Source organism: Barbus barbus (genome assembly GCF_936440315.1).
Source record: "Barbus barbus genome assembly, chromosome: 46".
In the NCBI taxonomy this organism is placed as follows: Eukaryota; Metazoa; Chordata; class Actinopteri; order Cypriniformes; family Cyprinidae; genus Barbus; species Barbus barbus.
In genome coordinates, this window is record NC_136724.1 from 8,252,038 (window position 1) to 8,278,962 (window position 26,925).

Here is a 26,925-nt window from a genome sequence, read left to right on the forward strand (position 1 = left end):
TCTCTCACTCACCAGTGGGGCAGTTATCATAAGTCGAAGGAATAGTGCAATGCAAAAAGAACATGTTTTTCTGTGTGTTTGTACAGAACTGTACAGAAAGAACTTCATGAAAAAATCATCCAATATTTAATTTGTGTTCAAAAGATGAACTCAAGTTGAACTACATGCAGTCTAAGTAAATCAAATAATTTTCATTTTCAGGAGAAATAATTATTTAATACATTAAACACAAGTATCTTAAATTTAATATATACACACTTGAGTCCATGCACAATATCATATATACTATTAATTTTACCTGTCTGTACTCTTGTGGTTTACTTCTCAACTGGTGTAGTGCAGGGACAGTGTGTGATGTGACTTAGGCTGTGAGTGGCTGTAACACTGGTAGATAGGCTTTATTCTTCTTACCATCTTCTGCAGCTTTTACATGTTCAAACTGATTTTAGAAACTTAAAATACAAGTGACAATGACAAAAAAATATATATAATAATAAAAAATAAACACATTTGTCTCTGGCCTTTCAAGGATTTTAAGGTTTCTTTTTTCATTTTCATTTCTAAATGTTTTTTTTAGAACATGCACATTAGAAGACATTTGTCTTTGTTTAGAATGGCAATGTGGGAAGAAATGTAATTTTGCAAATAAAATACCTCTAAAAAAATGTGAGTTTGCCTTTGAATTGAGTTGTGTGTTTTATAATCACAACTTGAAAAATGGGTTGCCGCTAAAATTTCTTATTTCCTAAAATGTTTTTCTTTTTTCCCCCACCATTGGCTAAACCACTTTTTCAAAACTCGTCTTTATAGTCTGCAATATCAACATATCTTGAACAAACAGTTAACCTCACTTCCAAAATGAACTCAAACCACCATTACATAATGAACTTTTATTTAATTTTTTTTTGTTTAAATTATTTTTTATACATAAATCTACAGGTATACATATTAAAGAATGTGTATCTTTTCACTTTATTGTTTAACATGTTAAAGCATATGTATATACAAGAATGAATCAGAATTGCTGCAAATTGGTTGCATGTCTGTGCATATAATTGAAAGTAAAAAAAAACATGTAAATTATGAATCATACTGTATATACTGTACTGTGAGGGTTCTGGTACTCGCTCTGTCGCTCATCTTTCCCCATCAATCTGTCTTCCTTAATCAACATTTTCAAACAAAAATGTGCTGCACATTCACCTGTGCTGTTGCAGGTGAAGTATGAAAGACAAGCATAAAAAAATTGCTGACTTGGAATGGTCATTTAAGGCAATTTGTATGAAAGCAATTTCAAATGATTTACAGTTTGGTCCGCACATACTTCTGTTTCACTGACTATGTTAAGAGTTTTGAAATTGTGACTTCTGTTTGGACTAAACTATTGTGCATCAAAATAATTTATTAACCATTTTAAATCAGAAATCAAAGATGCTGCGAGAACATCCAAACCAGTAAAATCATTGATTTTCAACAATTTCTTGTTTCTGTGCACATGAACTCAGGGCTTACTGTTAAACCATTGTTAGCAGTGCCACATAACATGCCTTTTGTGCATGTTACAAAGTCTTGTGCTTTCCTAGAAAGCTATTTGGTAAATGCAGTGATCTTCTGAACATCTTGATATGGCAGAGTGTTATCAGTGCAATGATCAGACAGCTGCCGCAGTAAAGTGCTAGCACAGTCCTCTCCTCTGGCAAAAAACACTTTGACAGCCGGATGTCAGACCTGGAGAATGTGCCCTACAGGAAGTGACAGAATATACAATAACATTAACATTAAATACATGTTAAAAGTTTCTTATACTTTTGACTAATCTTTTTTGTTTGTTTGTTTGTTTTTTTCTTGCAGCTTATAGAGTTGGCATTTTATTTTACACCTCCTCTAAGGTTTGGTGTGAATGCGAATGCTACTGATTACCTTTCATACATTAAACACTATGACTATGTTAATTTCATGAAATTTAAACTCTAAAAATATGTTTGCTGTTTTAATTTCAAAAAGCAACAGAATGAAGGATCAGTTCAATTATATTTCATATTCATATGTTACATATTACATACACATCTAGTTACTATATAAGTACACAGGTATTAGGGACACAATATAAAGTGGGACCGCAGCATCAACTTGGATGATGTGACGGCAGCCACAGTACAACAGCACCAGTGTGCTCACCACACACCAGCTACAGGTGGAGAGGAGAGAGTGATAGAGCCAATTCAGTGGATAGGGATTATTAGGAGGCCATGATTGACAGGGGCCAGTGGAGGGAATTTGGCAAAGACACCGTGGTTATACCCCTACTCTTTACAAGAAGTGCCATGGGTTTTTAAATGACCACAGAGAGTTTAATGTCTCATCTGAAGGACGGTGCTTTTTACAGTATAGTGTCCCCATCACTATACTGGGGCGTTAGGACCCACACAGACCAGAGGGTGAGCACCCCTGCTGGCCTCACTAACACCTCTTCCAGCAACAACCTAGCTTTTCCAGGAGGTCTCCCATCCAGGTACTAACTAGGCTCAACCCTTCAGTGGGCAACCAGTCTTGGGCTGCAGGGTGACATGGCTGCTGAAGTCATTTAATACATTTGGTATATTTGCTACCCAACAATAATGCTTCAGACTGGGGAGTATAACATCAAACTGTCTCTGTTGAAACTCTTTACATATTTTAAATGTTTTGCGTCACATTAAAAATGCATCAGTATGTCCGAAGGAAAATATATATATATTACCCACCATAGAAAACAAATAATCTCCATATAGCTTTCTGGATTTGCTATATTATTTAGCCTTCCCCTGTAAATAGCATCCATTGGGCAGGACAACCCAACATTTCTCAAAAGGAATTATTTTTTTTTTTTTTTGCAACTACGTTTTCTATAGTTCACCTTATCACCAATGTGCAAACATAATATTTAAACATTCTTGTTCACAGTCATGTTAGAGAGAGACAATGATATGACAAAAATATGACTGATGACCCACTCATAAAAATTCCATACCCCTCCACCATCCCACTCTACCCTAACTGGACACCTGTTCATGTAGACCCTCCACCCATTCAACTGGACACAGTGGATGTTTGTACATCCACCCCACCAATACAAAGGAATTTATGACCCCTCATACTGTTTGGGAATGTGTTTTTGTGCACAACATTGAAACTTTTCAAAACTTTGTGCTTTAAACTTTAAAATGTGAAAAGGTGTATTGGTTTGTAAAATGGGGTTGATCAAGGGAAGTTTTTATTAAAGTTTTTTCACACACATTTGAAGAAAAACATCTATCATACAAGCAATAGAATCAATGTAATGACTGCGTTTTCCAGAAACGATAAAAAAGTACATAGTAATATAATAAAAGTACATAGTAATACTATATATACGAGCATTTACGTAGTGTTAAACAGAAAGGGTTGAAATATATAAAAGAAAATGTCAAAATCTTGTAGTCTAACAAACTACAATTTTAAAAATGAGTTTGTTACTGATACAAAGTTAAAGAAAATAAAATAATAAAGAGCTGAGCACCTTAAACTGACCTAAAACAAAATGTGATAACACTTTAGAATACTGTTCCATGATTAATAACTACACAAGAACACATGGGTATAATGCAATAAGTACTCTAGTAACTACTAGTATCTAACAAGAAAGTAGTAAGTAATAGTTGAATGTGGTAGTTCACTATTAGTTAATCAGTAACTACTGTTTTTTCATACCTCCCCAAGAACTACTAAGAACTACTGTATACAGGTTCATAATTAATACGATTAATGCATAATGTATAATTTATTCTAAAGTGAAGGTCATGGTAGCCCACTAGTAATGACAAGTATTACCAAATTCTTCACAAGGAATTACTAATTATTTGGATCAGTATTCTAAAGTGATTAATGTTTTGTTCCGATCAAAACATCAAACAGGTTCTCCCCACTCAGTAGTTCCACATGATTAATTCTCTAGTAATTACTGAAATCCTTGTAAACTTTTGAAGTTTTTGTAAGGTTCTGGTTATGGGCAGGACAACAAAACCCAACATTTTCTCAAAAGGAATTTTTTTTTTTTTTTTTTTGGCAACTACGTTTTCTATAGTTCACCTTATCACCAATGTGCAAACATAATGGTTAAACATTCTTGTTCAAAGTGATGTTAGAGAGAGAATGATATGACAATTTTTTTTTGCTACAAAATACAGAGGAAAATAAATTTATTTTGCTAGATTTAGTAACACTTAAATCAGTAATAGTGGGTTACCGTGATCTTCACAGTACACTTCAAGCCACACTTTTTCACTTTAAATATGATGAAAGTGGAAATATATGTTTGGTAACACTTTTTTTTCATAGTCTGCTTTAGACATTCTACTAACAATATGTAACTTTGCAACTACATGTGAACAAGCAGTCCTTAAGGCTAGTTCACACTACAGGATTTTAAGCCCGATTTGCAAGTTAACGAGCTCGCCGACAGGTCGGGCTGTAATCGGGGGAAAATCTGCGGGTGATCGGCGCTCCGCGATCTTTATGTGTGAACTACACAACGATGCATGCCAAACAAATATCTAGCATGCCAAATATCTGGACCAGTCGGCCGACTCAACATCACGTGGTGTCAGGTGTGGTGACGAGCTACAGCCAATGAGAGAGCAAGGCATGGGTTGAGGTCACCAGAAGAAAAACAGCAACAACTTCATGCCTTTGGTGTGAGAGACCCTGGGTTCGAATCCACTGTGAGACACCAATGTGTCTCTGAGCAAGACACTTAACCCCTAGTTGCTCCAGAGGCGTGCGACCTCTGACATATATAGCAATTGTAAGTCGCTTTGGATAAAGGCGTCAGCTAAATGAATAAATGTAAATGTAAATGTAAACTTCGCTTAAAGAAAAGGCTTATATTTTTTAGCGTCTTTCACAGGCTTTTGACTGCTATATTTTTTATTAACCACCAATAGTTACTGTTGCCATGACCGACAAACACTCACACTACACTCTATCTCACGCAGTGAAAAACACATCGCAAAGCAAAAAGGAAACACACACCGACAGAGAAGACAGAGCAGGTTACTGCTGATATGAAACAAGGTCTCAGGACTCTCAGTTTTTAAATCAAGCCATTTTTAAGGAAATTCAAACAATAAATACCTTTTTGTGGCTCTTCAATGTGTCGTGACAGATCACTGTATTGCCTGTATTGTCAAACACGTGAACCGATCGTCTTTTCATATTTACTTAATGCACGAAATGAACATGAATAAACATCAGAAGGTGTTTAATTTCAACCGCGGAACACACCATTTTAAATCCACCGAAGTTAATCTACTTCTGTCTGATTTGGGGTTAAGGCTAGAAGGGATACAGCTGCGGCTACTGGGCATGCGCATTCACATATTTTCAGAGCCCACAATATAACGTGAAACCTATGAAAATGGTTTTAAAAAGCACATAGCGCCATAGTTTCATCACTTTGCGAGTGTCACAGTGACCGTCTTTTTGCCGTAAAGGTCATAGTTTAATGAGTGTGAAGATGACATGAAGCTCGCGGTTAACCTGCATTGAAAACAGATGAGCGTGCATGTGCATATACAGCTCCCGATCGGGGCGAAGTTCATGGGATTTTGTCCACAATGATAAGAGCACACTTTTTAACAAATTATTTTATTATTTAACACAGCATTTAACTTTAGCGCTGCAAGCTATGCATACAGTGCATGACCAGATTTTCTGGTAAGCAAAACAAGCACTTTTAAATACCTCAGCTTATTGTCTTTACCATGGCAGCCAACAACAGCACAGCTTAACCCTCCTCACATATTTATATTTAGTTATATTGAAAAAGTTTCAATTCAGTCGATTTTTTTCACCCCGTTTTAACATGTATTTCTATGAAGAATGACCAGCTGTCAGGCAAGATGGCGGATAGCAGCGGCGGCACATAATATACATGTTCTAATTGGTCAGATCACCTTTCAATCAAGCTCTTTGTGAATGGTCGATTCTCGCGTGTTTTCATGACAAAACGTGGTTTAGGGACTGAATCGAGTAGTTGGGTGACAGAGTTGTTAGCTCATGTAGTGTGTAACCCCTGGTTGCGGATCATTTACATAAAGTCATGTAGTGTGAACGCCACAACGACTAAAAGACAGACAATCAAGTCATGAGTAGTCTTAACGGCACAGCGATCTGCCGACGTGTAAAGTTGTGTAGTGTGAACTTGGCTTTAGAGTCAGTAGACTGTCTGTTTAATATCTTCTAACACTTCAGTTTGATGGGTCTACAACATACAACATGCTGACTATGAGAAACTGTGCAAGTATATGTCAACTTATTCTAATAACCCTAAACCTACCCTAACAGTCTACTCTGAGAGTTAGTAGACACGTAGTTGCAAAGTTACTTATAGTTAGTAGAATGTCTAAAGCGGACGATCAAAATAAAGTGTAACCATATGATTTCTTCTAAACAATCAACTATATGTCACAGAAAAATGTTGATTTATTTTAGTTTATTTAGTTATTCACACATGATTCAGTTATTCCTTTAATCGGTCTTTGATTTTTGTCAACTTGTGGTGTGCTATTACACTTTGAAAACGTAGGCTACACACGTACGTAATTAAACATCAGGGTGAAAGCAGTAACACAAGAGAGGATTCCTCTTTGATTTTCCAGCCGTAAGACTTGCGGACTGCTATCAGTTGAAACAGACGTGCGTAGTTAAACGTCTAAACTTTTACAACACATCATAAGAAATGCAAAATATTTTGCATCAAGCAGCGTAATAAAGAGAGTGGTGGAGGGGGTGACTGGGGTGTATGTTTATCGATGCGTTCATATCAGTACCTCAAAAGGTTGTAAAAAATCTAAAGGTGTTTCTGGGGTTGTGACTCATTTTCAGTCTAATTAGTTTTTGAGGGGTCTGTCATTGTGAACTTTGGTGGTGTGTCAGGTAAAGTTCAATGGGTCAACCAGTTAATTTTTCTAAGATTTTCAGTGATCAAAGTATCCATTGGCTCTATTTTATGGCATGCACCTGTAAGTGTGTATCCTGGTGCTTGTCAATCGCATCTCCATTCATGTTTTCTACCGCTTCTTCTCTCTCCTTTTTTTTTTACGAGTCCATCAAACAACTGTGGTGAGTCGGAATTACTTCACAATCATGGTGAGTAATGGCTTCTCCTTGCATCGTCACCTGCACCGCTTGCCACATGTACAGTTCATCTGTCTGTCAGCAGCGAGGGATTCACATGTGATAAATGCAGGGAAATAGTTAGGCTGACAGAGAAGTTTTTAGAACTAGAGACACACATCCAAGACAGTAAGAATGTGAGGGCTGTAGATACTGCTTTGGATGCGACTAGCTCGGGGAGTCCTGTACATTGTTCGGTTCCGGTTTCAGCGCCTCTGCAGCAGGGCAACTGGGTGACCCTCGACCCCATAGTCGAGGGTCAAAACACCGCTCTTCCATTCCGATCAAAACATCAAACAGGTTCTCCCCACTCAGTAGTTCCACCCACTGAGAAACCTGATGAAAGTGCTCTAGTTTTTGGCGATTCTATTGTACAGAATGTGAAAATAGAGACACCAGCCACCAAGTCCAATGTTTACCGGGAGCCAGAGCGCCTGACATCTTCGCAAATTTAAAAGTGCTGGCTAATTCTAGACTTAAATTCAGTAAGATTGTTATCCACGTCGGCGCTAATGATGTTTGACTTTGCCAGTTGGAGATCACTAAAAATAATGCTAAAGAGGTGTGTGAACTTGCAAGTATGATGTCAGACACTGTAATATGCGCTGGTCCGCTCCCTGCTCCCGGTGATAAGATTCATAGCAGACTATTGTCACTCAATGGCTGGATGTCTAAGTGGTGCCCGCAGAATAACGTAGGTTTCATAGACAATTGGAAGAGTTTTTGGGGCAGACCTGACCTGTTGAAAAGAGATGGTTTTCATCACTCCTGGGGAGGTGCCGCTCTTCTCTCTAGAAATATGGCACATAGTCTTAGAGTTCGTACTTGACTAACTGGGGTCCAAGTCAGGAAGCAGACAGACTGGCTAAACTGACGGTCAGCTAGCCACCTCACGTCACAGAATTTAGTTCATTCTCAACACATAGAGACTCTTTCACCTAGATATCACAATATAGAGAGTGTCTGTTCCCCAAACTAGAAAATACAGAAAATGTCCAAACCAAAGTAAGAGTAACAATTTAATTGGTTCAACAAATAAAAAACAGATATAATACAGATAAACAAATGGCTTATTGAACATTAAATCCCTTTCTACAAAAACACTTTTTGTAAATGATATGATCACTGACCATAAACTAGATGTGCTTTGTTTGACAGGAACCTGGTTAGCCTGTTAACCTTCGCCCCCCATTGTGGGCCTCACAGGTGAAAATAACCTACCTAAATTAAAATGGTAACAGTTCCTGACAAAGTGTGCTACACAAACAAATTGGGTACATTTGGAAAGAAGACACTCTAGGCTTTACTATCTATCATCCAGAGTTGATAATGTTCAAAAAGATAAAAAGTTATAGACACTGACGTGCCTTGAAAAATATTTTTCCACACTGAATGTTTTTTTATTTCATATACAAATACATGAAATAAGTCCTGGAGCAATCCAGAAAAGTAATGGATTGAAAGCCACATGTCTCATGAGTTCATATTTCACATTTGAAGAAGATACCATGAAAAATGAGATTCCTGCAATATTTTTTCTGAAACTATTTATAGTCCTCCCACCCCCCTGTTTGAGGAAAAATAACCACCAAATGGATTGCAGAATTATACAAGCTATTTTAGTCATTATACATATTCCTGCATAGTTTTTCAATTATAAAATAAGAGACAGGTTTATTTGAGCACTAAAAAATACAAAAATAATTATTTGAGTAATAAAAAAGGAAAAAGAATAGAAAAAAAATGCTTTGTATATAGTTTGTATACTGAAGTATTCTGTACACTCACCTAAAGGATTATTAGGAACACCTGTTCAATTTCTCATTAATGCAATTATCTAATCAACCAATCACATGGCAGTTGCGTCAATGCATTTAGGGGTGTGGTCCTGGTCAAGACAATCTCCTGAACTCCAAACTGAATGTCAGAATGGGAAAGAAAGGTGATTTAAGCAATTTTGAGCGTGGCATGGTTGTTGGTGCCAGACTGGTCTGAGTATTTCACAATCTGCTCAGTTACTGGGATTTTCACGCACAACCATTTCTAGGGTTTACAAAGAATGGTGTGAAAAGGGAAAAACATCCAGTATGCGGCAGTCCTGTGGCCGAAAATGCCTTGTTGATGCTAGAGGTCAGAGGAGAATGGGCCGACTGATTCAAGCTGATAGAAGAGCAACTTTGACTGAAATAACCACTCGTTACAACCGAGGTATGCAGCAAAGCATTTGTGAAGCCACAACACGCACAACCTTGAGGCGGATGGGCTACAACAGCAGAAGACCCCACCGGGTACCACTCATCTCCACTACAAATAGGAAAAAGAGGCTACAATTTGCACGAGCTCACCAAAATTGGACGGTTGAAGACTGGAAAAATGTTGCCTGGTCTGATGAGTCTCGATTTCTGTTGAGACATTCAGATGGTAGAGTCAGAATTTGGTGTAAACAGAATGAGAACATGGATCCATCATGCCTTGTTACCACTGTGCAGGCTGGTGGTGGTGGTGTAATGGTGTGGGGGATGTTTTCTTGGCACACTTTAGGCCCCTTAGTGCCAGTTGGGCATCGTTTAAATGCCACGGCCTACCTGAGCATTGTTTCTGACCATGTCCATCCCTTTATGACCACCATGTACCCATCCTCTGATGGCTACTTCCAGCAGGATAATGTACCATGTCACAAAGCTCGAATCATTTCAAATTGGTTTCTTGAACATGACAATGAGTTCACTGTACTAAAATGGCCCCCACAGTCACCAGATCTCAACCCAATAGAGCATCTTTGGGATGTGGTGGAACGGGAGCTTCGTGCCCTGGATGTGCATCCCACAAATCTCCATCAACTGCAAGATGCTATCCTATCAATATGGGCCAACATTTCTAAAGAATGCTTTCAGCACCTTGTTGAATCAATGCCACGTAGAATTAAGGCAGTTCTGAAGGCGAAAGGGGGTCAAACACAGTATTAGTATGGTGTTCCTAATAATCCTTTAGGTGAGTGTGCGTTCCCTCCTTCAGGGAACAAGGATTCTTTTGTATACTTTGTTTTTCACTGTGAAACAGAATGTGCACCAGGAGAGTCAGCTGACAACGTCGATTGTCCTCTATTTGTTTTTCTTCTCTAGTCAAGTTTGTTCTCGCGAGTCTACGTGAGATCACGTGTCACTGTTTACTTTTAAAATCGGTTAAGATTTGGAAATCGTTTTGTGTGCAGCCAGCTTAACCAAGACACTTGTATGCATGTTTGTGTTTGCATGTGTGTTTGTGTTTGCGTGCATGTTTGTGTTTGCATGTGTGTTTGTGTATGTTTGCATGTGTATTTGTTTGTGTTTGCATGTATGTTTGTTTTTGCATGTCAAGTCAAGTCGCCTTTATTTATATAGCGCTTTTAACAATACAGATTGTGTAAAAGCACTTAACAGTATCAAATTGGAGGATAGAGGAAATAGGATGTATTATTATACATTACTGACACTCTATCCTCCAATTTGATACTGTTAAGTGCTTTTACACAATCTGTATTGTTAAAAGCGCTATATAAATAAAGGCGACTTGATTAATAAGATTAAACACTCAATTTTCAGTTAAAGGCTTTTCATTATTGAATTCAGATATCATTGTCTAGCTGAGTTTAGTTTAAATAGTATCTGTGAAATCAAATTGACGATAATCGCTAGAAATTAAGTGCCCCCAACTGAGCAAGCCAGAGGCGACAGTGGTTAGGAACCATCTTCGCTGTGTGAGAGTTTGGTAGTTTTTGCAATGGAAAATGCGAAAGAAGATAGTAATGCACAGTTAATTTCAGTTTTTATGAGTCTCGTGTGAGACTTGAGACGGAGTCGGACTTGTAACCTGAAGATCGCGGGTTCGAGTCTCAAGTCCGGCAGGAATTGTCAGTGGGGGAGTGAATAACCAATGCTCTCTCCACCCTCAATACCAGACTGAGGTGAGACCCTTGAGCAAGGCACCGAAGCCCCAACTGCACCCCTGGCGCCGCAGCATTGGCTGCCCACTACTACGGGTGTGTGTTCACTACTGTGTGTGTGCACTTGGATGGGTTAAAGGCAGAGCACAAATTCAGTATGGGACACCATAATTGGCCACACGTCACTTCACTTTTTAACCAAAGCCAATTCTTTCAAAGCAAAGTCGTGTTTCCTAAAAAAAGGAAAAAGAAAAAATTACTAATTGTTAACGGATTATACAGTCTACAGTTATTTGTGCAAGTTACCTTGGAGTAGGGGCGTCTCACTTACACTTCTTACTATTAGGTTTAGGAGGGTGGGATTGTGAATTATTTATTTTCTCACATGAACACACTTCAGTACTGACACTTACTGACACTTACTTACCTGAAGCACTGGGGTAGGGGACCAAGATCCTTTCCTCCTTAAGTCTTCCAAGGACACATGGTAATTTCCCCTACAAGGCAGGACAGTCCTGTTATATTTGGCATCACGAACAGGATAGAATCAGACAGTGCATTTATATTTTTGTGTTTGTCACCAGTCCCAGGCCTACAAGCTGAAGAATGGCAGAGCTCGAAGAACTAAGGAAGGAGATGGCAGAGATGCAACGGTGGTTTGCAGAACAGGCAGGAGCACTCGAACAAACCAGGATCGAACAAAGGGAAGCCCTGTCACTAGCAAAAACTGTTATTGAGCATCAAGCTGCCGTTCAGTTGACCCCAGCTGCCATTTATATCCCCCGGGATAGAAAGCTTCCAGAATTCAGTGGCCATTCAACTAATGCAGGAGAGTTAAGCATCGAAGAATGGGTTTCTTCAATGAAATTGGCCTTTCAGGTAATGCGAGTACCCGCAGAAGATTGTGTAGAGTTCATGAAACAGCATCTCAAAGGAGGAAAAGCGACAGTGAGGTTTATATTGGGTGACAGTGAAAAGTCTGCAGATTATATTTTTAAAATCCTTCTAGACACGTAAGGAGACAAAGAACCGATCGTAACCAGACTGAAGGATTTCTACGAACGTAAGCAAGGAGCCAAACAGAGTTCCATATGCCGAAAGCGTGTTAAAAGAACAACTTGTCCTGGGCCTCTGAGATGATTTTCTGAGGCGTGAAATGAAAAGGCGAGTTAACCTGTTAACCTTCGCCCCCCATTTGGGGCCTCACAGGTGAAAATAACCTACCTAAATTAAAATGGTAACAGTTCTTGACAAAGTGTGCTACACAAACAAATTAGGTATCTTTGGAAAGAAGACACTCTAGGCTTTACTATCCATCATCCAGAGTTGATAATGCTCAAAAAGATAAAAAGTTATAGACACTGACGTGCCTTTAACCTGTTAGCCTGCACCAGAGCGACCTCGCACTGAACGATCTTTGTTTGCATGTGTCATTGTTTTCTAATAGAATAAATGAAACGGGACAAAGTTAATCTTGACAAACTTTATATCATTCTGAGGGTCTAAGCCTCAAGCATCGACGACAGATCGCTGTTTTTCGATGGAAAGCTTATAAGGAATGAGTGGCACAAATTTGCTACATTTGTGTAAGCAGTACACATCCAAACACGCAGAGTAAAAAAGCCGTACGTACCTTTATCATTGTAATAACGAGCCACAAACGCGTCCACTGCTGAAATCCCAGTTTAGTTAGAGAGGTAAGGGTCCACAGAAAAACATCCCAGCGAGCACTTTTAGTCCAGCGAAACAATAACGTTGTAATAAGGATGAATATTCCTTTGTTTACATTTCATTTCTTCAGAGAGTTATTGTTCGCGTCCGTTATGGAATAAATTACGCTCAAAAACAGCGTCTTGGTGGTAAAAAAACAAAACGATGTTGTAGAATACGGTCTTACAAATATAATGAGACCGTCTACGGAAAAAAAAGTCTCAGAAAAGCGGAATATAGATTATTTGAATTTGGCGCTCCCTCCAGCCGGCAGTGACGCTTCTGTGACGCACGCTGTCATCTGAGCGGGGCACAATTTAGCGATCTGCTTTATCCATAAAAAACTGTTTTTTTTTTCTTCTACATTTTTTATATGTGTGTGTGTGTGTATTGTGTGGGGAATGTGGCCGTGTCTGCATGATTATAATCTGTATGGACGCACATCAGCGTGTTTATTAGCGACTCTATGACGGCTATCATTGTGATTCATTGATCAGCTATTATTGATTATATGGCCCATCTGTTTGATTATAATCTGAATGGAAGCACATCAGCGTGTGTTTACTGACTCTATGACCATGTCTGGCAATATCACTTCACGTCTGGCAGTGATATTTATCATTGTAATAACGAATAACGAACAATACTTCAGTATACATACTATATACAAAGCATTTTTTTCTATTTTTTTTCCTTTTTTATTACTCAAATAATTATTTTTGTATTTTTTAGTGCTCAAATAAATCTGTCTATTATTTTATAATTGAAAAACTATGCAGGAACATGTACAATGACTAAAATAGCTTGTATAATTCTGTAATCCATTTGGTGGTTATTTTTCCTCAAACAGGGGGGTGGGGGGACCATAAATAGTTTCAGAAAAAATATTGCAGGAATCTCATTTTTCATGGTATCTTCTTCAAATTTGAAATATGAACACATGAGACATGTGGCTTTCGATCCATTACTTTTCTGGATTGCTCCAGGACTTATTTCATGTATTTGTATATGAAATAAAAAAACATTCAGTGTGGAAAAATATTTTTCAAGGGACGTCAGTGTCTATAACTTTTTATCTTTTTGAGCATTATCAACTCTGGATGATAGATAGTAAAGCCCAGAGTCTCTTCTTTCAAAAGATACCTAATTTGTTTGTGTAAGCACACTTTGTCACAAACTGTTACCATTTTAATTCAGGTAGGTTATTTTCACCTGCGAGGCCACAAATGGGGTTGAAGGTTAACAGGTTAAAAATGTTTTTCCACACTGAATGTTTTTATTTCATATACAAATACATGAAATAAGTCCTAGAGCAATCCAGAAAAGTAATGGGTTGAAAGCCACGTGTCTCATGAGTTTATATTTCAAATTTGAAGACGATAACATGAAGAATTAGATTCCTGCAATATTTTTTCTGAAAATATTTATAGTCCCCCCAGCCCCTCTGTTTGAGGAAAAATAACCACCAGAATTGCAGTATTGCAGAATTATACAAACTATTTTAGTCATTATACATATTCATGACATGGTCACACAGTCAGTAATCGCACGCTGATGTGCTTCCATACAGATGATAATCATACAGATGGGCCATATAATCAATAATAGCTGATCATTGAATCACAATGATAGCCGTCATAGAGTCTGTAATAAACACGCTGATGTCCGTCCATACATATGATAATCATGCAGATACGGCCACATTCCCAACACACACATATAAAAAATGTAGAAGAAAAAAAAAAAGTTTTTTATGGAAAAGGCAGATCGCTAAGTTACGCTCCCCACTCAGATGACAGCTGCGTCACAGTGTGCGTCACGCTTTCAGGAGAGAGCACCAAATTCAAATATACTATATTCCGCTTTTCTGAGACTTTTTTTCGTGGGCGGTCTCATTCTGTTTGTAAAACTGTATGCTACAGTACCGTGTTGTTTTATTACTACCAAGACGCTGTTTTTTTGCATAATTTATTCCATAACGGACGCGAACAATAACTCTCCCGAAGAAATGAAATGTAAACAAATTAATATTCATCCTTATTACTACGTTATTGTTTCGTTGGACTAAAAGTGCTCGCTGGGATGTTGTTCTGTGGACCCTTACCTCTCTAACTAAACTGGGATTTCAGCAGTGGACGTGTTTGTGACTCGTTATTACAATGAATCTGGTACGTACTGCTTTTTTATTCTGCATGTTTTGATGTGTACTGCTTACACAAATGTAGCAAATTCCTTATAAGCTTTCCATCGGAAAACAGCGATCTGTTGTCGATGCTTGAGGCTTAGACCTTCAGAATGATATATAGTTTGTCAAGATTAATGATATTCTTCCACGTTAAATTCATTCATAAACATTAAACTAGTGGGGAAAAATGCTTCAGTGCGCTGTCGCTCTGGCAAACGTTAACAGGTTAAGGAGGATGCAAGTTTGACTTTTGTTCAGGTGATGCAAGCAGCAATCAACTGGTCTGAAGAAGAGGAGACACGAACAGCAAACAGCCAAAAACCCAGCACCTCTGTCAGAGTAGTTAATGCAGATGCAGAACAAGCTTTGTCAATGTTAACCCTGGAAAAACTGCATGAAGCCATACAGAAGATTGCTGCCCGTCAAGAATAACTTTACCACGGTAACAGCGGTGTACGACTTCAACAGAGCCGTCCAAGTAGGCAGCCCCTGAAGGACAGTGATGGCCATTATTCATGCGCTGAACCTGGGCAAACGAGCAGGCGCTGTTCACAGTCTGAAGCAGCTAAAGTGTCTGATCAGTTGCGTCATCCTACCTGGACAGCTGAAACTAACATAACAAATGTACCAGTAAGCACATCGCAATCTGGCCCATCTATGATAAGAAGCCATACAGCTGAATCGACTGATGGAGTGACCGAGGCATTGAAAAGAGGTGCATTTGAGGATTGTCTGACTACTAAAGTAAGCATAGCTGGTGTCAAGACAAACTGTTTGCTGGATATGGGCTCAGAAGTGTCCACTTCTTTACACACACTTTTTGTCACACTTTAAGACGTACTTCGGAGAACAAGAGCTGAAGCTCTCATCTGCTCACTGGGTGAGGCTTACTGCAGCTAATGGGCTCGACATTCCAGTCCTAGGATGTTTGTGAGCTGATGTAGAGTGCATGGGGAAGGTTTTCCCGGGAAATTGCATCTTCGTGCTAACAGACAGAAGCAAAAGAGATGAGACGACTCTCAGGAATCATCAGAATGAATATTATCAGTGAGTTTAAGTCATTGTTCGCCACAGGAGAGTGCATAAAGACAGACAACAAGTATGGACAACCTGCAGAAGCAAAAATAGGAAGGGTTTCAGCAAGTGTCCAAAAAACTCAATCCCTGGGTCCTGATGGAAAGATTGGGTTTGTCAAAGTTGCTGGAAGGCAGGCCATCACCATTCCTCCACTAAGCGAAAAGGTGTTAGAAGACCGTTGGAAAATGCCACCTAAAGTAAAGTGCCCAGTGTTAATTGAGTCCACCGCATGGTGCAAGTCTACCCAAGGGGCTCCTAGAGACCAAGCAGGGAAGAACTGATGTTAAAGTGGCTGTTCAAGCATCCATTAAGAAAGTTGTGAATGGTTATGGGAATGGCATCAGGGAGTGATGTTTAGATGTATCCTTGACCCAAGGGATGGAGAGAAAATAAGGCAGCTAGTTGTTCCATTCTGCTTACGCCGTTCAGTTTATGACAGCCAACATGGAGGTCATTTAGGATGGAAGAGTACTTTGACATTAACGAGACAAAACTGATATTGGCCTAGCATGTCTAAAGACATCCAAGAGTGGACAGAGCAGTGTAAAAGATGTACTCTTGCAAAAGATGTATTTCCAAGAATCCGAGCCCCAATCACATGCAGCAATGTCTCAGCCCCTTTAGAAGTTCTGGCCATGGACTACACACAGCTGGAAATGTCCTCCGGGGGGTTCTGACTGACAATTTCACTCGGTTTACAGTTGCTGTCCCAACCAAGAACCAAACAGTGAATACCACTGCAAAAGCCCTCATCAAGCATTGGTTCATCTACTATGGATGTCCAGCTCATCTGCACTCAGATCAGGGAAGATGTTTTGAGTCACAAGGGATCAAAGAACTTTGTGAAGGGTATGGTATCGGGAAAAGATGTACAAGTCTGTACCACCCTTAAGGAAACTCTCAATGCGAGCGGTTCAACCGTACTATGCACGACATGCTGAGAACATTGACACCTGAAAAGAAGAGGAATTGGAAAACTCACTCACCAGAGCTAGTGATGGCATACAACAACCACGTCCACTGGCTATTCTCCTTTTTAATTAATGTTTGGGTGGGATGCGTGCCATCCATTAGATGTCCTGGGTAGAAAGGATTTGTAAGCGAGTGATGCAGATTACTTAGATGATTGGGTGAAGAGTCACCACAGCCGACTGAAGACTGCCGTAGAAGTTGCGAACACAGTTGCACAGGAAGCCTCTAAAAGACGAAAGAGAGTGTATGAGCGCAAGTCCTATGGAGCGCTTGTCAGGCCTGGTGATTGTGTGTTGTTACACAATCACAGACACAGAGGCAGAAACAAAATCCAAGACAAGTGGGAGCAGACAGCTTACACTGTAGTTAAGCAGAATCATTCAGACATACCTGTATTCACTGTCAAACCTGAAAAGGGAGGTCCATCCAGAGTAGTACACAGAGATCAGCTTTGTCACTGCACATTTCCCTTATCGCCATCTACTACACCACATAAAACCAGATACAGACCTGTAAACCAGTCAGGTTCTGAAACAGAATTCCCAGATATTGTGTGTTTTCCAGCCATTGCACCTAGACAGAATAGAGATAAAGAGATGACACAGGTGTGATGTAGAACAAAGACAGAATGTAGTGCAAGAACGGGGGGAAATAGCACAAGATGTGAAAACACCTCGTGGTTGCCATGGCGACCATTTTACTTTCCATCATTCCCATGATGAGACTGTGTTCAAACAACAAACTGAGCTTCTTGAGAAGTCTTTGGCAAAATTCAAACAAGATCTACAACAAATTAAGATAAGAAAATTTCGTAGAGACACAATGGATTACAGGGATAATCAAGTCTACATATGGCTAAATCAGACCAAAACAACCAGGCCATTTCGTAAAGTACGTTTTGAAGATTGTGCCTCACTAACCTCAGTGTCTAGTGTTGAGGGTGATTTTTTAGGAGGACAGTCCAGCGACACCGACAGCCTCCAAAGTGTCACACGCTCACGCCTAAGAAGACGCGCCGAGTTCGACGAGGCAGCAAGACCAGGCAGCAAACCCATATCAATGGTGAGGAAGCAGAGCCGGAAAAAGATAACTTAATCTTCAACCTCACAGGCAACACCCTACATTCAGACGAAGTAAGCCTTCTCAATAAGGGTTTGAGTTTTGTCCCTAGTAAACCTGCTGATTCTTTTGTTACCAAAATAGAACTGTTTAAATTTTTTCGCAATCCGAGATTGAAGACCTATTATAAGGACACTACCACTACCTTTTCTCAGATGTATAACAAACAGGAGCGAGGTAAATTTAAACCAACAAGTACTTTTTGCCCTCCCACCTTTAACCCCTCATTGGATACTTTCTGTAGACTTGTTGAACGTGATGTTGAGCAGCTTTTTAGCAATCCTCATCCTCACTATGGTATTAATAATTTGACATTTTCTGAAAGACAGACCCTTGACAAACTTTGTAAAGATAAAAACATTGTGGTAAAGCCAGCTGATAAGGGAGGTGGTCTAGTAATTATGCCTAAAACTCTGTACGATCAGGAGGTTCTAAGACAATTACAAGATCTGACTTATTATAGAACTTTGCTCACTGATCCTACTAGTAGATTTCAAAAGGAAATAGAACTATTCCTCCAGCAAGCTCACTCCTCTTCTCTTATCTCTGAACGAGAATTCCAATACTTGTTCAATCGTACCCCAACTAGACCAGCTTTCTATATTTTGCCTAAGGTTCATAAAAATTTATTTAATCCACCAGGTCGCCCAATTGTTGCAGGTAATAATAGTCTTACTGAACCTCTTTCTAACTATGTAGACTTTATTCTCAGACCTTTGGTTACTTTACTTCCTAGATATCTCAAGGACACATCTGACTTTCTTAAATGTCTGTCTCAGATTGGTCATCTAGGTCAGGATGTTTTGCTTGCTACTATGGATGTAACTTCTTAGTATACTAACATTCCTCACACTGATGGTTTGACTGCCTTAAAGTATTTTCTTGATCTTTAATGATGATGGTCTACCTACTAAATTCATTGTAGATATGTCTGAACTAGTGCTCACTAAAAACTGTTTCTTGTTTGAACATCAATATTACCTTCAGATCAGTGGCACAGCTATGGGTGCCACTATGGCCCCTGACTATGCCAATCTATACCTTGGTTTTTTGGAAGAACAGTATGTGTTCAATAACAATCCTTTCTTGGAGAAGATAATTTTGTTCAAGAGATACATTGATGACTGTTTTTTGATTTTTCATGGTTCTTTATCTGAATTTGAACTTTTTGTCTTATACATGAATTGCTTAAGACCTTCTATTAAGTACACCTATACAGTGAGTGCCACTAGTGTGAACTTTTTAGACACCTGTATTTCTGTTATTGATGGACATATTGTTTCTTCTTTATATAGGAAAGACACAGAGAAAAACAGCTTACTTTATGCCACAAGTGCTCACCCTACATCTCTGAAACGTGGTCTGCCTTTCAGTCAGTTCACCAGATTGCATCGTATCTGCTCTGACAAAAATGACTTTGAGGTAAAAGCAAGACTTCTATACAGAGATTTTAACTCTAGGGGATATCCCAACAGTTGGCTTGACACAGCACTAAACAAAGTACGTGCCTCTGGTACACATTCGTCCAATGTGGTTTCCAAACAAAATGAGAACCGCTGCATTCTAAAACTGACCTATAGTCCTTTGAGCAGAGAAATTAGAAATATTGTTAATTCTCATTGGCATATAATTAAAAGTGATTATCAACTGAATGGGCTTTTTCAAAATTTGCCTCTTTGTGTCTTTTCTAGAAGCCCAAACCTTAGAGATAGGCTGGTCCATGCTGATATTGCCACGCCTCCCTCTAGTACTCTTTCTAATGCCCAGGGTAATTTCCCATGCAAAAGATGCACTTCTTGTTCACATTACCTTAAACTCCAGTCTTTTACACATCCGCACACACGTAAGATATATAAAATCAAGCAATTGATTACATGTAAATCTACCCACGTGGTGTACATTTTGATCTGCCCTTGCCCTTTGTTGTATGTAGGCAAAACCATCAGGGCTTTACGAACAAGAATTTTGGAACATTTGAGTGCAATTAGGAGATGTGATGCAACTTCGTCTGTTTCCCAACATTTTCAACTAGCTAAGCATGCAATTTCTGACCTGAAATTCCTGGGCATTGAAAGAGTTCTGCCTAAAGGGAGAGGTGGTGATTTAGATAAAAAACTGCTACAGAGAGAATCTTTTTGGATTTTTGAACTCAACAGTCTTTTCCCGAAAGGGATGAATGAAGAGATAAACTATTCATGTTTTCTGTAAATATTTCCTTTTTAAGAGATAAACATTGTTAACTTTTCTATAAAAGGGATTGTGTTTCTACCTGCTCTCTGGGTCTGGACTGAAGCCCCTCCCATTGCACATGTTACTTGTTCCCTGATTACCTACTGAGTACTAATTGACTGCATGTCTGGTGTTGATTCATTATGAGCATTGAGAATAGCTGGATCGCTGAAACGTCTGCTCTTGCTCTATTAAAATATTTGATTCTTTTTGTAAAAGACTTTGTCTAGTTTTTCAGAGTGCGAACCATCTACAGTCTCTTCTATACTTTCCATCATAACCAAATTATGTATTTTGTGTCATATCTCCTGAACCAAACATGATAACACAGAAAATGTGATGTCTACCCCTATGTTTTGATAGTCAAGGATGGATTACAACAATACCATATACATCAACATAAACTGTTCAGGTGAAGAGTTAATGGTGAAATCAGCATTGTGAGAAGGAAATAACTGTATCACAGCATTTAGAAAAGTCCATATTATGGATATTATTATTTTTTCTTTCTTTGATAATTAACTAATATTTAATTCAATAATACATTAAAAGACTGTTTTCAAGAATACTATCATATACTGTATTTCAGAGATATAAAAAAATATATAATCTCAGGTAAGTGTATTTTTCCTTACCTCCCAGGCAGAGTCAGGTAGGCAGTAGTATATTTCCAATACATTCTTGTTCTCTCTCAACAACACTCTAACATCACATGCAGACAGCAACGCAATCAGTTGAACAGTTAATGGTTAATTCAGTGAATTTATGAGAAGGATTACATTGAAATCTCAGAAGATGCAGAATGACATTTCAAAGATATTTCATGTACACTTAATTTACAATCACTCTCTGGGGCCAGAGCTGTCTATTATGTTGTCCACAAAGGGGAAGCCAGAGTCCTGCATGCGGGTGGGTACATGCAGGTGAATAATATTTGATGTAATGGGTGGAATAATATTTATGTGTAGGGTGTACTTGTGGGAAGATCATTGCACCAGCCAGGAAAGGTGGATGAAAATGTGATGTTAGCACAAGGCATCACTTACTTACAGATCTCAGGCTTCTGGAGAGGATGTAGATTCATAAGACTGAGGAGGAAATAGGAGGGTGCTGATCCTGTGGCTGTTCTGTACACAAACATCAATGTCTTGAACTTGATGCAAGCTGTAACCGGTAGCCAGTGCAGGGAGATTAAGAGAGGTGTGAAGTGGGCCCTTTTAGGCTCATGGAAGATCAGTAGTGCTTCTGCATTCTGAAACAATTGTCGAGGTTTGATTGTGCATGATGGAAGCCCAGCTAGAAGTGCATTGCAATAGTCCAACCTAGAAATGACAAGGGGCTGGGCAAGAAGTTGTGCAGCATGCTCTGTTTGGAAGGGCTTGATGCTCCTGATGTTATGCAATGCAAACCTGCATGATCGAGCTGTCTTTACAATATGGTCTTTGAAGGTCAGCTGGTCACCAAAGAATAATTTTTGATGAACCTTGCAGGATGATGAAATCATGCTGTAGAGTCGGAGTGGCAGGGAAAACGAGAAGCTCAGTCTTTGCCAGGTTGAGCTGCAGGTGATGTTCCTTTATCCATGCCGAGATGTTTTCCAGGCAGCCTGAGATCTATGCAGCTACTATTGGATTGTCTGTTTGAAATGAATGATAGAGCTGTGTGTCATCAGCATAGCAATGGTAGGAGAAACCATGTGCTTGTATAATGGGTCCCAGTGATGTAGTGTATATGGTTAAGAGGAGGGGTCCAAGAACTGATCCCAGAGGAAATCCTGTGACCAGCTGATGTTCTTTGGATACCTCTCCTCCCCAGGAAACCCTGAAAGACCTGTGAGATAAGTTTCAAACCAGTGGAGTGTAGATCCGTTGATGGTAGACAGGATAATCTGATTCACAGTATCAATAGTGGCAGATAGATAAGAACTGAAGATTAAGCAGAATAAGAACTGATGATTTGGAATCAGCTTTCTCTATCTGCAGGGCTACAGTACAGTTGAATGACCGCTGCTGAAACCTGATTGGTTAAAGTTCAGTTGGTCATTCTGTTAAAGAAATAATGTAGCTGTGTCTATAAAGGTGTGAACTAAATGGTCCAAACAAAGGAACAGCATTCCTCAGAAATGTCTTGTAGATTGCAGGATCTCCAGCTGGAAGGTCCTAGCAGTATTGTTTCTAGCCCTTTTGTCACCAGGTATAAAATTATATCCCATAGTCAGAACTTTGGGAGAAGCTAGGATTCATACAAGGGTTAAGATTATTTTAAGGAAGACATATTCACATCGCTATTGAAGAACTGCTACACTACCATCTTCAATAAATTCTTCTCCCAACAAAAATTTTGGTCAAGCCTACTTAATTTTTTGTATTAACTAAATCTATTACATTAGTGAGCCACCCAAAAGACTGTTCAGCAAAAATACAGTAAAGATGGGGCAACTTTTTAGGTTAGAAGGGGTAGTATGCACTGGCCTGTCTAGACAGATATTGTCTTGACATGAATTTAAAGTGAATCATAAAGTGTCACTTGCTGTATTTACATCCAGAGATGAGAAATGGGTGGGTGAGGTAAGAGAGGATGACACTACAGAGGAAAGATGGAAGGGTGAAAGAGAGCATAGGTTTTGCCTAAAAGTAACTGGTAGAGGAATTGGTGGCACACAGGTAGTAATATATCGGTTAAATGTAATAAAGAAATGAGCAGAGAGGTTTTACCAAATGTTGTCTGTGATACAATTGCATGTGAAAATGAAGTCAAGCTGGTTGCCTGATTTGTTAGTGCTTGTGGCGGTAAGCCATCTGAGATCGAATGAAGCTAAGAGTGGAAGTGGAAGTCTGCAGTCTAAGGCTTCTCCAGATGAATTTTGAAGTCACCAAAGTGACTTCAAGTGGACTGCCATCAAGTGGACTGCCATCCACAGAGAATGAGGACAGCAGCCCATACAGCTCCTCTATAAAGAATTATATATGACCAGGAAGGTGATAAATCATCACAATATGGAGTTTAACAGGAGCTGTAACCACAATAGCATGAAACTCAAAATCATTTTTATTGCATAGGGTAGCGTGTGTTGAGTATTTCCAATTATTAGAAATGAGAAGACCACCCTTCCAACATGACGGGGTGTGAGAGAAAGGGAAGTTGTAAGAGAGAACAGCAGGAGTTGCGGAGTCTTCTGGACAAATCCAGGTCTCAGTTAAGCCCAAGATACTAAAAGTAGACTGAGAACCAATGGCCAGAATGAAGTTTGTTGACAGCTGACTGACAATTCAAGAGACCCACAGGAAATGACAGAGATGCAGCAGAAGAGGTGCAGACAGGACACAGTTTAGCAAGATTGCGTTGCTGTCTGCGTGTGACGTTAGAGCATTGATGAGAGAGAACATGCATTGAGAGAATGTATTGGAAACATACTACTGCCTACCTGACTCTGCCTGAGAGGTAAGGAAATATACACTTACGTGAGATGAAAATACACTTACTTGAGATGATATTTTGTATATCTCTGAAATGAATTATTGCATTCTTGAAACAATCTTTTATTGTACTATTGAATAAAATATTAGTTAGCTGGTGCATGGTGGGCGTTCTGGCGCAATATGGCTGCTGTCGCATCATCCAGGTGGATGCTGCACATTGTTGGTGGTTGAGGAGATTCCCCCTTCCATGTAAAGTGCTTTGCGTACCCAGAAAAGCGCTATATAACTTTAACAACTTAATAATTAATTAATTAAAATAACTTTTATTGTGCTATTGAATAAAATGTTAGTTAATAATCAAAGAAAGAAAAAACTAATAGCCATAGTATGGACTTTTGTAAATGCTGTGATACTGTGATGCTCAGATACTGTTATTTCCTTCTCACATTGCTAATTTCACCATTACTTCACCTGAACAGTTTATGTTGCTGTATATGGTATCATTGTAATCCTTGACCATCAAAACATAGGGGTAGACCTTTTCTGTTATCATGGAGATCATATTCAGGAGATATGACACAAAATTCATAATTTGGTTACGGCGGAAAGTAAAATGGTCGCCATGGCAACCACAAGGTGTTTTTGAGATGGCTCAATTTCTGAAAATTTTCAGGGCACTAACCTGTACAATTGCACCAGGCTTCATGCTTCTATGAAAAAGTGAACATATCACCTCATATATTGCTCATATCACCTGGACCATAGACTGTAAAAATAGATGGATGATAGCATCTCAGTATGGTCGCTGCCATCGTGAGCAAATGACGTCATTTGGAGCCAGAGCCAGAGTCTGCGCAGTAGAGATTAGTTTGGAGCCAGAGTCTGCGCCGTAGTGTCGTGAGGTGGAGCCGAGGTATCAAACTCCCGCCCAAACTCCCACTGTTAAACTGTTAAAATGTAACATCACAAAAACGAACAATTGAACATACATCAGCGTGATAACAACTACCTTAAATGACCAAAACCATATTTCAGAAAATTGTATTGGAAGCGTAATTAATTTTTTTATTTTGACTCAAGTCCCATTCGTTTACATGGAGAGGGTTTATGACCTGTACTGCAGCCACCCACCAGGGGGCGATCAAAGAGCTTCACTTTTCTGGACGTGTGAGGCACACCCGACCTGGACTAACAGTTATTTGTGCAAGTTACCTTGGAGTAGGGGCGTCTCACTTACACTATTAGGTTTAGGAGGGTGGGATTGTGAATGATTTATTTTACCTCACACGAACACACGTTCAGGGAGTCACCGTACTGACACTTACTTACGTGAAGCCTACTTTTCCTATTCCTGTTGTTTTACAACAGTGCAAGCTAAAACATATACACACATAGAGCTGGGTAGTAATTGATTACATGTAATCTGGATTACGTAATAAATTTCCAAAAATTAAGTACTTGTAATTAGAGTAAGTTACATTTGAAAATAATCGTAATCAGGCTACAGGTACTTTTTTATGGATTACATGATTAAATATTATTCACATAATAGCAATAAATTATTAATTTATTGATTCTCTCAAATTCCTCTTTTTATCTTTTAAATTTTCCTTTCTAAAACAGTCTACCGCTTATATACACTCAGAAAGTCCAGTTTTGTGGACATTCACACAAAGATCAGTCATTACCCAGCCAACATTGATATGTGGGCCCCATATAGGTTATACCCGGGCAGCATGGGTTCCATGTGGGCATGGGCTGAAAATGGGCAATTTATGTGGGTCCCATATGTTTTTCACAATGTGGGACCCATATAGGTTTGGACATATGGGACCTTCATGGGATCTATGTGGGCTTAGGCTGAAAATGGGGAAACTTATGTGGGTCCCATATAGATTTGAACATATGGGACCATCGTGGGATCTATGTGGGCAAAATGATTTCACACTTAAAAACATCTTTACACCTCTAAACTTTTCGTTAATGGTCACTTTTTAAACAAGAAATATAACTGTTTAATATTTTATGGATCTGATCAAAATAGCTCATTTTTTTAAATGAAAATGTGTGAATTATCAATATTACAATGTACCCTGTGCATTTATCAAAATGCACTTTTCTTTTACTGCGCACATTTTAGCAGGGACAATTACAAACACAAACTCTAGAATTTTTTTTATTATTTGTTTTTACAAATTCCAAACTCTGGACTTATATCGGTCTCAAACAGGACCTACACTCTCAAATGATCTTCTGACAAAACCTTCCGCTTGACAAAGTAGTCCTGTTACATTCAGTTTTTAGTTTGGATTTTTTTTTCACATAGTATCATATCCTAATATATGTCATTGATCTTGGCTGCAAATAAGCGTACATTTAAATTTATAACTGTAAAGATTTTAAATATTAGAAAAAAATTCCCGCTCTGGCACAAGGATACAGTCTCTTCTAAGCACAGTGGAGCGACAGCACGACCAGAGTCACTTTTATCAGTTCATTTAAAGAAATGATTTTATTATCCACGTTTGCAAGTATTGGAAACATTGTTTTGACAGTATAAATTACCTTTAAAGTAATGTAGCCTTTAAAATAATGATGTTGTATTTTTGTTTTTCTGGCCGCGTACTCGCTAAAATGTCTGCATAAGCTTAAAACATGTCTTTTTCGTTGACGGTAAGGTGTAGTTTTGTTTTTTGCCTGATGTTAATGAAGTAGGAATCTAAATTGTTGTTTATTTTATGCTTTACTGATGCATTTTGTGGCCGTCTAGCCGCCATTTTTTCATCAGAGGGAAAACGGAATTTCCACACAATTTATTATAATAACCGTGTTTGAATGGCAAAATACTGAGTTTTTAAAGTATCTGACATAACTTGCTCCTAAGCAGGACAAATGCTGCTTTCGAACGCCAGGTAGGGTGGATTTCAAACAGTTTTGTGACCACCATTCTCTTTAGGCCTTTCTGTGCGCGCGCCTCGCGCATGCGTGAACACCTCAATGAGCCCACAGCTATTTTTCAGCATATTGGCGCTAAATGACTAGCCTAATTAACATCAACACTTCACTTTCTCATTCATGCATGTTTCTTTGAGTAGTAC

General features: G+C 39.0%; 1 protein-coding gene across 1 annotated transcript in view; it reads right to left on the minus strand.

Annotated features, from left to right (window-relative positions):
- Positions 1-884: 884 nt before the first annotated feature.
- The window catches only part of LOC306864924 (metallophosphoesterase 1-like), a 146,310-nt gene continuing 120,269 nt past the window's right edge, over positions 885-26,925 (minus strand). Inside the window, exon 9 of the mRNA XM_079409221.1 lies at positions 885-1,742. Coding sequence (XP_079265347.1) covers positions 1,560-1,742 — 183 coding nt within the window. The 3' untranslated portion in view covers positions 885-1,559. The remainder of the gene's footprint in view (positions 1,743-26,925) is intronic.